The following is a 14,463-nucleotide window of genomic DNA, read 5'->3' on the forward strand; positions in this document are numbered from 1 at the left end:
CTGAAATATGCAATTCTCCTCCCTTTAATCTTATGCGTCGCAACAATTCTAAGTCACTTTAACGTTTCTTAAATAGGCATAACGCCGTCGGACATCGACAAGTACTCCCGTATCGTATTCCCGGTATGTTTCGTTTGCTTCAATCTGATGTACTGGATCATTTACCTTCACATCAGCGACGTGGTCGCGGACGACCTCGTGCTGCTCGAGGAGGCCAAGTAAACGACGACGACATCGCAGTGTGCTCCGAATCGACTAAGAAGAAGGGCAAAAGAGTGCACAGAAGCGAGCATTCTTACGTGTAAGAACGGAACGAGGACGGATTCACGAGAGAGGAAGCGAAAACGATTCGAGGAGGATAAATCAAGACGCGCTCGGTGACGGCTTTAGGACGGCAGTAGTAAAAGCGAGTAGTAAAAGCGAATGACATCCGAGACAGCCGTACCAGCTCGCAAGCCAGAGAGAGAGAGAGAGAGAGAGAAAGAGAGAGAGAGAGACATGCTCTCAAAACATGCGCTTAGGTTCGTCTCGAGAGCACGGTAACCACTTCTCTACTGGAAGTAGTAGCGGACAAATACGCGCGGGCAGTCGCGCGGTTGCCTAGATATGGAGTAGGACTACTTTGCCATCACTAGCAAGTAGTAACGGACGACCGACGCAGACTCCGACGTGGCTTACCAAACGCGCGCTCCCACTACTCGCGCGGCGTTGTGGCTACCGCAATTTCTACAGGCAGCAGGCTTTCGTTCATCAATCAGCGATCGGGCACGCGTAAGCCTCAGCTATCATCGCTGTCCACGAAGCGTCTTCGTTAAAGACTCAATATATATATATATATATAATATAAATACATAAATATAAATATATAGATACGTTGCGCGATACATAGAAATATATATGTCGCGACACAAGCGAAACGGCAAGCAAGAGCTCAATCGCGAAGGCGAATCCACGAGCATACATACCATAAAACATTGCCAGTCTAGGTATCTCTAGTTCTTAAACGGAGAAAATACCTTCGATATAAACACTTGTCAATTTAGCCACCATTACATAGTAACGTTAACTAACGCTAAGAACAACACCGAGACTCGTCGGTTTGAAGCGACGATTCAATCGAGAGCAGCTTGAGGACGGAAAAATATAGGATTATCGACGTTCGTCGAGGTCGAGGATGAATCGTCGCTCTGACGCCGTCAGCAGCGTTCGCGCGCAGAGGAAACGTAGCGGAAATCGCATGGTGGCATGTGTGCGCGTGCATGCGAGCGAACGAGAGAGAGAGAGAGAGAGAGAGAGTGAGAGAACGAATGAACGCGAGCGTTAATGTATGAGTGAAGCCGCGTGCGTGGAACGAAGAAACGGCGGGAAAGTTCATATTCCGAACGAAGATAATGTACTATCGGAGACTGGTGCGACTTATTATCTAAGTAAGTACAGTAAGTATATGTATATTAACATATATACGCGCGCGCGTACGCGGCCACGTTAGGTACGCGCGTACATGCATATTAGACACGTGCGTGCACACGTGCGTACGCAGAGCGCGTACAGACGATGAGCATTCTAAGCGAGAGACATACAAATATGACAGTACAAGGGGGTGGTAACGCGACGCAGAACGCCCACGACGAAAGTGGCTCGGGTTTCACGGGTAGCGGCCTCACTTCAGCATCCGCATTTATTTGGATTACGGCCAGTAAGAGCCAGATCTCTTTTCATTTCGTAGGACTTTTTTACGATTTTTCACGACGCGACTTTTGTATTTCTGTATGTACGACTCGCGTCGCCGCTACGATGAAATCGGTGTTGACTGTCGTCACTCGTCCCAGGGCGTCTCTAAACGCGTGTACGTGCGTGTGCACATGGCTCAATCGGGAGTACTCTTAGCTCGTACTACGTAGTCGCGACTGTTTACATAGGGAAACTCCCGGGACGTATAATGATTATAGATCGGACGTAAAAAACACTCCAACCGAGTCGAAAAATTCGAGAGGGACAATGGACCAAGGCAGAATGCGGCTCCAGTATTTGCGTGATATTCACTTTCGTTTGAAAAAGATTTTCGTTAGAGAACAATTCACACATATATAATTAACGTATAAAATACACATGTCGCAAATATGAACATATCTTTTATTATATTGTATATATATTTAAAAACCGTGGCGAAGAATGTGATAAAAATATTAATTTATACAACCGCGGTTATCACTCTGTTAGTAACAGACTGCTAAATTACTCAAATATTTTCCTTGGGAATTTTATTCGCGCATCTTAAATCGCATGCCTTTATATCGCCTACGTAACGACAGCGAACCGACGTAGCCGCACTGGATTTTGACTATTTAATTTGTAGATAATTCCATCGACATTCGTTTAAGTATTTATATAGAGATGAGGAAGACAGTGTGAAACACAATCGCTCTTATTTGTGGATTGCTTTTAGCTCCGCGCTTACAACGGTTTTCTTGTTTCAACGTATTTCGTTGCCCAATGTTTTGTCAATTTAATTAACGTTAATTGCATGGTGTTCTACTTGCTTCTCTCGGGGTGCTGCGCACTCACTGCTCGTACTTTCTGAAATCCTGTTCGCCATTACAGACCATCGATCACTTACACAAGAAGTTTCCAAAACCTACACTCGAAACTTTCTTCTTTACGCCTTTCATATATAAGCTACATAGTAGCCGAGTACTTTCTTTTAAATGTAGCTAATTCTTCCTCGGTAAAGATTGGATTGGATGCTATCTTTTGCTTTTTTTCTAATTTTCATGATTATACATCTCAATAATTAAACTTCAACTGAAAACTTTATTAAATCCGATTTAAAATTGATTGAAAAATAATTTTACCTACATTTATTTCGAAAACTTGATTCTTTAAAACTTGCCAATCTTCAAGCGCCGGCAATATAAGAACAATTGAGCGACGTTCTTTTTAGTTGGACTTCTGGTGTTTATGATTTAAGAGAAGCGCGGAAAACTTCTGGAACGTTCTATATACATATATACTTGCAAGCACTCTCTTTTTACTGGCCTTCTCTCTTGCCCCTCGGACGTAGCGGCTGACTGCAAGCTGGGCCGTGGAAGCTTGCCATTCAGGATATCGACCAGCTGACACGCCCAACCCACCCTCTGACTCTTTCTCATCCCTTCTAACGCCATCGCTCTTACTCTTCCTCTCCCTATTCTCGTCCTCCATTCTACTTCGCAATCGCCAAATAGTCCATTTACCAGACGCTACTGTCAGTCGTGCATTTAATAAGGAGATCCTTGCCACAGCGTGCTCCGCGAGAATTCTTTATGGAAATAGGTAATCCGTAGTCGAGGATTCTGCCTTGGATCACTACCCACCTCAGATATTCGAGAGAAACGAAAGAGGGATGGTCATATTCGAGCGTCACGTTTTACCAATACGAAAACGCTGAACCGTGCGATTTTTATTAGATAACATCGATCAACCTTATCGATTTTATTATCGAAAAGAGAATTACGAATTCTCAGTAGGAACAATTACGCAACATTTTTAGCACCTATTAAGATACACCGTAATAAAATTATGAAATTCAATTGGCAACGTCCTTTCGCTGAGCAAACACTTAAATTTTTTACACAAAAATCGAAAGAGAAAAATATAAAGGTACATCTTCACTAAATCGTCGAAGCCGTGTAAAGAAGCACTAGTTTATATATCAATAGATTTTTTTTAATACACTCAATTAAATGATTCTCTAAACAATATAAAAAAAAGTCACAAAACGGTTTACAAGATATTCAGAAAAGCATCTAACAATTAATAGATCTCTTAGAAATGTTAATAACATTTAAATGTTTTTAGATGTTTTTTAAATGAGTGTCTTCAAATTGATATCAATCTGATTCTAAAAAGAATAATTCTAGGTCCGTGAATAAGGAGCGACTCACAAAATTCTCAAGTATCAATGTCAATTTTATATTCCCATAGTGTGACTTGTACTTTAAGATTACAATTTGAGACCGATACAACTTCGATCGCGTTTCCATCGTCGCAAATAAACAACAGCGACGAGTTATCAGTGTTTACGACGTGTTCACAACATTTAGCGAGATTATACCGATCCGATTAATCGTTGTACGTACTTTTACTCTTTCGCGAAGACGATTGCACGCGCTCCGCCGGCTCTCTCGACTTTTCCAGACACACCAGCACCAGCGCGATTACACGACACCCGATACGTAGACTTAACATCTCTCGCGAGATTCAGATGCGATCGATTCGCCATCACGGACACAATCAACCGCGGCGTTTCGTTCGCGCGTTTAATTCGGCGACTTATTTCGCTTTCGCGTTTTCCGCGCCGAACACTCGGCATCCGGCTCTCAATCGCGGTCACGCGATAATACAAATAATAGGCGGCGCGAGTTTGTCGTGCGCGAGAAGGCGCAAATCGCGTGCCCAGCCCTCGTTCGTTTCTTTCTTCGACAGCACTCGTACATAATATATAAGTATCGATACATTTCTCCACGTCCGCCCCAACCGGAAGCGTTGTGTGCAATTTATATAACTGTACATCCGTTATCTACTCGGAGTCTCTATACTAACGGGAGGGTGAGGGAAAAAAAAGAGGATCTAACTCGTTTTATCGTTGTGATATATTCTATGGTAGCTATATGCATTTATTCGCGCGTACATGATGACATATACGCGTGCCTATTGTTTACGCTGAATCTTTAAGATGGACAAATGGCGGGAATTGGCGTGTCCACGATCAAAGGCGGTGAAAAACTCTTCCTTAGATAGACATATAGTTAGGTATAAAGTAAAGCAAATAATTAAATAACGTAATAATTAATTAACTCTACGGATAACGAAATAATTAACGTAATAAAACGCGTCGCATGCATCTTGCGATACAATATGTTAGCTTCGAAATCACGAATGAACGATATTCCTTTCTAACGCGCGATACTAAATCAATTCATCAATTTATTAATGATGATGGATTACGATGCAATTGTGATTCAAAATGATCGATTACGCACTAATTTCTTGAGAACACATGAGTACAACGCGCATCCGTTACAATCGTTTAGATGCATTCTTTATTCATTTAACTCCATCACGACTACGGAGAATATTTTGTTAATTATTACATTATTTAAGGTATTCATAATGCTCAAATAAATTTCTAACGTATGTACATTTGCTTGATCTAAATAAGTATTTGAAAGTTAGGAAAGTTTGCTGATCCAACGTAAAAAATTTAGTAGCAGGAAACTCATCACCAAGCGCATTCATCTACGATAATTCAATCGCTCAATGCGATTCCTTGTGCCGAATATTAAAAAAAAAATAAAAATAAAAATAAAAAACGCGTGCATTATAAGCGCAAATCGACATACGCACGTCATATGGGACGCGCCAATTCCCCACAGACGTCACGATCGACCATTATTATTATTAATCACAATGAAATTTTTATTACCTTTATTATTATCTTTATTACCGTTAACATTATAAATGACCGTTTAAAGATTACGACGTTCTTTATCCTCTGGCAGGATGACTACTTGCGTTATCGGCGGGCACTTATATATATATCGCGTATAACATTACCAAATAGATGAAATCGTTATAAAGACAAAGAGCAACCGATGCGCAGGCATCTCGGGATTTAATGAGAAGAGATACAGAGAAAAATACACAAACTATTAATATTATATAAATCGATCACATTTTGTAAATACGAGTTTTATACAGAGCATTGTATTCGTTAAACAAAGAGAGTACCTATTGCGGAGTAATATATATACATATTATATATATTATACATACATATATATATACATATTATATATATTATACATACATATATATATATACATATTATATATATATATATATATATATACGCAAATGTAGTGCACACGAAAATGTGACTGTTCGCACGTATTTAGGTAAATCACTTTTAAAGTATAGGAAAAAGAGAAAACCAAAGTAGACTGGAAGAACGTCGGGGGCCGGAAAGTTAGTGCGTACGTTCATTCGTTCATTCGTTCGTTCGTTCGTTCGTTCGTTCGTTCGTTCGTCCGTTCGTCCGTACGTTCATTCGCAGCGAATGTAGGTCATAAAAATCGACAGCTCGAAATTGATTACGTGCTGACCATCTGCGTAATGATAGATTCGGAGTATCTTCCGCGATCGCCGATCGACCGTCGAAGACCAGAAGAGTTGAACTATATATACACATATATAATATACACACATATAACACACACACACACACACTTAAATAAACTTTTTATCATTATACGTAGATAAGAACGACGACGTGAGAAAATATCTACGTGGTCAAGCTTTTTATCAATCCATCCACGTATTATGCATTCGCAATCATTACTCATCTGCGGACGTAAGCGTAAAAAAATTGCTCAAAACATGGTTGTCAAGTCACCAGCAAATGTACAGAAATCACGAGTAATTTATTTAAGTTTTATAGAAACGTCCATTGGCAAGATTATATTTATATCAACGTGTATCAACGTAAAAACGTCGAAGAGAGCCTTTCGCAAACCGGAACACTTTACCTCATTTTACCTCTAGCATTATCGCTAGCTAGCCTTATAGCATTTCACTACGAGATGATCATAGCACTACGAGAAATTATCGACAGTACGAACGCTCACGTCGTTCGATCATCTTTGCCGCGAGAACGAGAAACTCTTCTGGACCGGTACGCAACACGACTGAATCGTCATCGGCGTGTGCACTCTCTGACAAGACCACGACAATTCAAGCCGCGTTGTAACGAAAACTGCCAACTTCATATTGCAATATACGTTTTAGTCAATCGTGGCGATGTAAAAAAAAAAAAAAAAACGAGGAATAGAGCGAACGCGAACGGTGCAATCATTTCGGATAACAATGAGAAATAAACGCCGATGTATCTCCGATCGCGTCGATTGGTCAATTCGAAATACTTCGCGAAATATTCGAGTAATGAATCAATTGATTTATCATTGATAGGGAAGTGCAAATCGCGATACGTTCAATCGATCGCACGCACATTCTGTATATTCTGTATAACTTTATAGTTCCACAATTTTTATTTTGAATTCCATAAATTAAAAAGTTATAATTTGCGCCAAGAAGATATAGACAAAGAATTAAAATTATCTATTAGTTAACGTTATAAAACGATCACTTGACATGTATTGTATAAATATAAATGTACCATATTGTATATAACAAACTTTGCGTTATATAACTATAGACAATTAGATTATATAGAAGATTATATTGATAAATACAATTGTCTTATTATATTATTTGCGCAATATTGAATTAAATTATATTATTTATCATAAACGTCTGTATGAGTACGGGAGGTAGTCTTTACGAAATGAGTGAGCGAACGATTGAAGCGAGACATTCTAATCGGTATTAATCGCAGAGCGTAGTGCTGCGAGGACACGGAGGAAACGAAATTGATCGGAAGGCATTAGGGAGAAATTGGGGAAAGCGAAATTTGTAGAGTTGTAGAAGCAGAAGATATGTGATTGCGATTTACTCGTGCCGCAAGCGAGAAACGTACACGTGAAGTACGGCATAGCGATCGTTTGCATTTAACTAGTCCTAAAACACCTCTCGCTTGTCGCCGGAGATCCCCGCAGTTCGTACCAGCTGCTTCCGATATTTCTCGCAACCGCCATTCACTCGAGATAGTTTCGAGAATTTCGAGCAGCGTCGAATCGAGCTCGACGGATTTCAGGGATGCAATCTTCAGTTATCACGAAATTGAGGTCGTTTCCTCTCTCTCCGGTGGATCGCGTACTTCTCATGCATCGCAATCGAGATCGCTTCGTGAACTATTTCGATCGCTCGAAATCGGCGGCAAATGCAAATACGACGAAGGGTGCATTCCCTTACGGGTAAGAGTATGTACTGCTTCGCGAAGGGCGGAAAAAGCGAGGATCGGCGAACGCGAACGAAACTCTGAATGAAAGAACGAAGGCGAAAGTTGTGGCGCGACGAGTCGTCTCGACGAGAGTACCAAATTCTAAAATGTATTTAAAGACACACGCTAACTGCATTATACTGTAGAAACGTATTCTACGAAACGTAAACTGTAAGAAAGACAATGTAGATACACACGATATCCTAAACACACGCATACTCAAACACGAACACGCAGCCATTGCACGCATACATAAAAAAATACACATACACACACACACACACACACACACACACACGACACGAACACCTAAAGATAGCCCTCTAGATCGGCGATTACCATCTCGAGAAGCGATTATATAAATTAATTAACGATATATACATACTTATATATATACCGGCACTTGGTAGACAGGTACACGTACCGAGTATACCTACACTACCTGCAACTTTCTACTCGGCTGCGAGGCCGATTGTGCGAGGTAAAAAAAAAGAGTGAGAGAGCGAAAGTGAGAGAATGAGAGTGAGAGTGAAAGAGAGAGAAAGATGGAAAAAGAAAAGCGAAAAGGCTGACGTAAAAAATCGATGTAAACGGTGGGGGAGAGACGTGTAACGTTCGTTTGTACGGCGCGCAATAGTGCGAATATACGCATAATAGCTAGACATAGACTAATAGGTCCGGAAAACAAATACCGAGTGTCTGTCGTAATCGGGATCATGGTGTATCCCGTTCGTGTAAGAATGCCGCGTGTCTACTGCGTACACGGAAAGTACGTGCGTGAGAATCTCCGTGGTCTGTATCCTGTATTGCGGAAGTTCCTGTTCCTCGAGACAGCGACAAAAAGAAGAAGAGGCGGATTACGGGGGAGAACGATGACGAAGATGAAACAAACAAACTTATCGAGAAATTTTGTAGATATTATCCGATTCGCGCGGGGGCCGCCAGAATCTGCCCGAAGCACGCCGATCTCCCATCCCATCTTCGTACGACGCACGAATGCAGTCTCGCGAGCGAACCACAAGGCTGGATATACACCTGACAGTTTTACCATCTCGGGAATCGTTCTAAGAGCGATTATCGATTTCATCGAGCACTACTCTTCCTTCAACTCTGACTAATAATCGCAATTACCGACGGTTCCTCCATTTTAACGGCACGTTTAAAAAAAAAATGTACGTAGTAAAAATTTGACTGATTCGCACCGAACGTGGACCCTTTTAGCGTTTAATCGTATCTAAAGTAAAGTATTACAAATGTTTTCTAGCAACATAAATAACGGCTAATTATAACATTTATTAACACGCAAATAAATATCGGCAAGAAAAGAATTACATACATTTCAAGTTGTTGCAAATTTAAGAGAAGTTGATTACCATAGGAAAATATATATAAAAAAAATCGGACATTAGAGAGTAACACGTAATTTCTATCGAACTTCCTCGCGTTAACGAACGAAAGAATTGTATAACAAGCTGTCACAAAAGAATCTTATCGTCGCTTTTTTCTCCGGAAAAAGCGACACGGTAAGATAAAAGAGTGATACCGTGTCCCTATAAAGACGTCCATCTTGAAGGAAGCAGAAGAAATGTCGCTTTGAAAGAGTAAAACTTTCGAGTGTGCATCAGCCTGAGTAATCTCTGTGACGTAAGAAAAACATTACCGTCGCGTAAAAATGAGAAGGCGGAAGACATCTGCTAATAGAGACGGGAAGTAGGTCAGATCCCGGCAAGCGCCCTCATTTACGATTAGCCGCGCGCTATTAAGGCCATTTTTTGTAATATCCGAATAAAATGCATGGTCGATGATGACGTACGAAAACTTACTTTTTCTCTAACGATCGAACGACTCAACCTTTAGGGACTCGAAACTCACGACAGGCCAGCATCATCGGGACGTGCGCTGCTTATCGTTTGGCTACAACTCTACGTGGGGATTTGCGAACTCTCGACGGCAATTCTCAACAGTAAAAGCATTAAGACTGTGTTGTAATCGTCAATTCTCCGTCACCACATAATTACATGTCTAAAGAATAGTTTCGTTAAAATATCGGAAAATTTTGCTGAATACAGATCTGAAAAAAATTTTGTTAGACCATCAAAATAATTCTGTAAGATGCTCAAGTTCAAGCATTGCTAGAATGTCGAAACTTTTAGCAGAATCAAGCAAAGTTGCTAAGAACGGCTTGAACAAACCCTATATAATTATTTTAATGGTCCAATAAAATTTACTTTCAGATCTGTGAGCACTGATTATACGTTCTCTAAGTCGAAAACGTGAAAAGTGAAAATCTTTATTATTAAAGTTAATGAAAAAAATTTTCACTTTTCACGTTTCGTCCTAGAAAAAAAAGTTACAACGCTGCGTTGTGTTTGGCTAAATTTGTAAATATTTCAGTAAAGTGTTCTTCTCATGTACACTTTTTGGGGTCTTTTTTTACACAATGCGTACTGTGCAAAAAAATAGTGTAAAAATTAATTTACAAACAAAAACATAAACTTGTGTTAAAGTAACGCAAACTATGTACAAAAAGCATTTAAAATATGAAAATTTACAGCATTCACTGAAAACATTTTATTTAATAAAAGAAATAAAAGAAATAATAATGTGTTGAAAAAAATAAAAAGAAATTCTTTTTAATCAATATTCATCGTTGTTAAAAAAAACATTCAATTGTCAATCGTGCAAAAAGAGACCCAAATGTATTTCTATAAATTACACGATATTTTAAAAATAGAATATAAGATAAAAAGCAATTTTTATCCTTTTGCTGAAAACTATTTACTGTGGAGAAGCGCTGACGAGAATGAGATGAATACGCAGAATGACATTCACCAAGTTTACAGATCTTAAAACGCATGAGCAATAATTTCTCTTTTCGGCTAAGGGAGGCTTCTTCAATCACGATCGCCGTCGACGATCTTGAACGTGTAGAACTCGTTGTAAATAAATCTCAGGAAACGAGGGCGAGAGCGAAAGAGCGTGGGAGCAAAAGGTGAAAGTACGAGTGAAAGAATGCACCTTAATTATCGCGTTGTATTAGGATTGCGTTTAAAAATTTATCTCGTTACGTGCGAAGTAATTGGATCGTTCATTCTGACTGCCGGAGAAAGGAAACGTCGAAGGAACACGTCGTAAAATCGACGATTTACGGAGCGGTCGGTGAAAAGGACGAAAGCCAAGAGAGGGAAGCGGCGTAATGAGAAACAAGGGCTCTCTCCTAGTTACTTGCTCATTGAAATAATATTCTAAATAACGTTCGCTTAAGGGAACGAAAGTCTAGATGCGCATCACTATAACGCAGACTAATTCTACGTACAAATATAAGTAAGACGGCGTACATCCGCCGGCAATCGTGCACGCCTCCAATTGTTCGTAATTTAACAGAGATATTTAGTTTTTAACGAGAGATTAAAAATGACATTGATTTCTACATGGCGCGACATAAGCAAATTAGGTGGATGGATATCGATCCGCGTCAATCAACGAATGCGAGACACCGATATACTCGCATACTTACGAATGACGATCCTCGCAACAGCGAGAGCGAGCGTGTGCTTGCGATTATCCGCGCTCGTACGTTCTACTGATTAAAGAGACATCGCGGTATCCACAAATGGAACATCCGATCGCTGCGATTCGTCGAAAGAAACAATTTCAAAATCGCTGATCTCGAAAATTTACGAAGAAAAGCGTCGAACGTGATACCTTTTGTCGCGAACAGAACTCGATCGGTTGCGTTCACCGAATGCATTTCGGTCGACTGAGGATCAAGTCAGCAATTCGGCGGAATCTCAGCGATTCGCTTCGTGCAATCGTAAGGTAAATGTTCCAACAATCGGGCATGTACTGATATAAAACCAAAATTGTTGAATTTTTGATAGGCTAAACAATATTAAATAATTTAATTACATAACTAAAATGTGAAATATAAAATGTTATTATCAACATACAAAAATATATAAAAGATTTTAAAATTATTCCGAAAATAACAAAAAACTTGTAAAATATTTGAACGGATCAATATCCGGACAATCTAAGATGCTTGTCTTTAATGTCTTAAATATTTTTATTTGTCTTTGTATCTATTTCTTTTTTTGTATTTATAAAATAAAAACAAAAAAAATTTTAAGCTCATCAAAATAGAAACACTAACTTAGTTCCGTAACACAAATTTACCACTATTCTAACATTAATTTTTATAATATTTAAACAACTTACATTTAGAAAAATATTCTCCTGTTAAGAAAAATGATTAAAATTGCTCAATTTTTAATTTTCTTCTTTCAAGTAACGGTTATCTTTGCAAAAAATATTTTCATAACAACAATTTTAAAACACACTTATCATTTATTTGAAACAAGTCACATTTAGTCAAAATATACTTCTGTGTACGCATTATCTGTTTTAAATATTTTATAAGTTCATATATACGTAAATCTATCATGTTCACAAGTATCAAATTTATTCGAAATATATTCTGAATCGTAATAATTTATTACTTCAACCAAGAATACTTTGTATTAAAACAAAAATTAAATTTGCTTATTAGTCTAATTATTTGGTTACTTTCTTTACGTTGGATACAATTTTATACTCTTCAAAAAAGTATAAATTCCTTTTTTCAATATATAATAGTAAATTTTTCTAAAATTTGTATTGAATATATTTTAAGATAATTATCAAAAAAACATTTATTTTTTTAAAGACCAACGGTGCAAGAAGAAAAGTAAATTGAATAAACACTTTTCTTAACAATATTATAGAATTTATATTTTTCTGTGTACCTTATAAATATCTTTGAGTACGTAAAGATTATAATTAAATTTTAAAAACTTTTAAAATTAATAATAAATTTCGGCGTAATAGAGTGTCCAGATATAAGAACACGTTCGGCCACTGGAACATTTACCTTAACTCACGAAACCGGAAAGCATTGAGTCAGCGCGATTGAAAACGCATTCGGAGTGATACTCGTCAAGCAGAATCTAATCCTTATCCTGACGCCGTTGGTAGTCAATAGACTTTATTTACAGAGTAAAGAGAGTGCCGCACTACGCTCGCGAGATGTCACAGTCTTCCCTCGCGCAACTTGTAAATTTGCATGCGACAAAAATTTCTTTCCGCACGAGAGCGCCACTGCTCAGCGTCCTCTCGTCTGGGATAAGGATTAACGTGCGACGAGTGTACGTAAGATCAAAGTATGGTCGCGAGGAGGGTGTCGTGCGCGAGATCGATATGCCGGCGCGGGATCATCGCCAGCGCGCGACACGACATACTATGTAAAGTTTTTATTGCGTGAGTAAAGCATTGTGTTACCGATCAGAAAGTATATGTACGTACCTTGTAAAACACAAGTCTCGTCCTTCTCTTCTCTTTCGATTAGAGGGGGGGGGGTGTACCTCGATCCGGCAGGCTCCAACTCCGAGCGCGTACAGTTCTAGAAAGTCAAAATCATCACAACACTCGCGAGTAAACGAAATCACCGACACTGCGCGAAAACCATGCGAATCGCGGGACGATACACCGAGAACGCGAATCAGAAAAATCCGGGATCGGAATCAACAACCGGCGCGAGTGGCGCGAAGCCGGGAGAAGTTCGCGGCGCGAGAGAGAAGAAAGGTGATCGCGCTGATCAACACATTCCCCCAATCGATTTCGTCACCGAATCGTCGATCCGCCGTCTCGTTATCGATCGCCCGATATAACAAACGATTGTACGACGCGTTTTATCGTCTAATTACCACAAATCGCACGTTTCCAACGAAGAGACGAGCGGTCCCGGCGCCGAATTCAATCCGCGGTTGACGAGTACTGAACTGGCTGCAGTTCATCGGGGTTCTCGCCAGGTGACTACAGATGGCGCCACCAATCAGGTAAGTGCGATATCTTACTTTAGCGAGGTAACAGTAAAACGCCGGAGTGTGTCGCTGCATTACCGGCGAAGGATGCGACAACGTTCGATTGTCAGTAAAGCCGCGATCCGATTCGCGCCTAAACTTCTATTGGCTTCATACTATTCTTATTTGTCTAATGAATAATAAAAGATAGAGTGATGCTAATAGTGCTTTAAACGTGAATCGGACCGAACCACGGTCTAATTGCTCAGTAATCAGTTCGGTTATCAGGTTTACCTCGAATTTGAGATTCGAACAGAAGTTATGTATAACCTCCTTGGATTCGAGTCACGGCCAGCAAGAATATGCGTATCGAAGCAGTAAAAATGCACGAAGGAGATCCAGGTGGGTTTATTTCTTCTTATCAAAGCCGTTCCATCTGAAATAAAAGCGTGCAGATGGAAAAAATAATGACATGCTCGAGTTATCGGCTACAAGCCCACTTCGGACGACAACACGACTATAAATTGTAAATTCAGTTCTTTATATTTACGTTTATAACATGACATGCTATTCAATGCAGAAAATATTTATAGAGTGCGATATAAGCACACGTGAAAAGTTTCATATTAAAATAGGTAGATATATCGAAATATAATAAGATAAAATTATAATTATTAACAAAATTAATAA

General features: G+C 39.4%; 1 protein-coding gene across 23 annotated transcripts in view; it reads left to right on the forward strand.

Annotated features, from left to right (window-relative positions):
* Positions 1 to 9,748, forward strand: part of LOC105194445 (gamma-aminobutyric acid receptor subunit beta) — a 76,725-nt gene extending 66,977 nt beyond the window's left edge. For all 23 annotated transcript variants that reach the window (XM_039453925.1, XM_039453934.1, XM_039453922.1 and 20 more), the window contains one exon: positions 77 to 9,748. In XM_039453925.1, the coding sequence (XP_039309859.1) occupies positions 77 to 222 (146 nt within the window). In that variant the 3' untranslated portion in view covers positions 223 to 9,748. The remainder of the gene's footprint in view (positions 1 to 76) is intronic.
* Positions 9,749 to 14,463: the final 4,715 nt, after the last annotated feature.

The sequence above is a fragment of the Solenopsis invicta genome, chromosome 9 (genome assembly GCF_016802725.1).
Source record: "Solenopsis invicta isolate M01_SB chromosome 9, UNIL_Sinv_3.0, whole genome shotgun sequence".
Classification (NCBI taxonomy): Eukaryota; Metazoa; Arthropoda; class Insecta; order Hymenoptera; family Formicidae; genus Solenopsis; species Solenopsis invicta.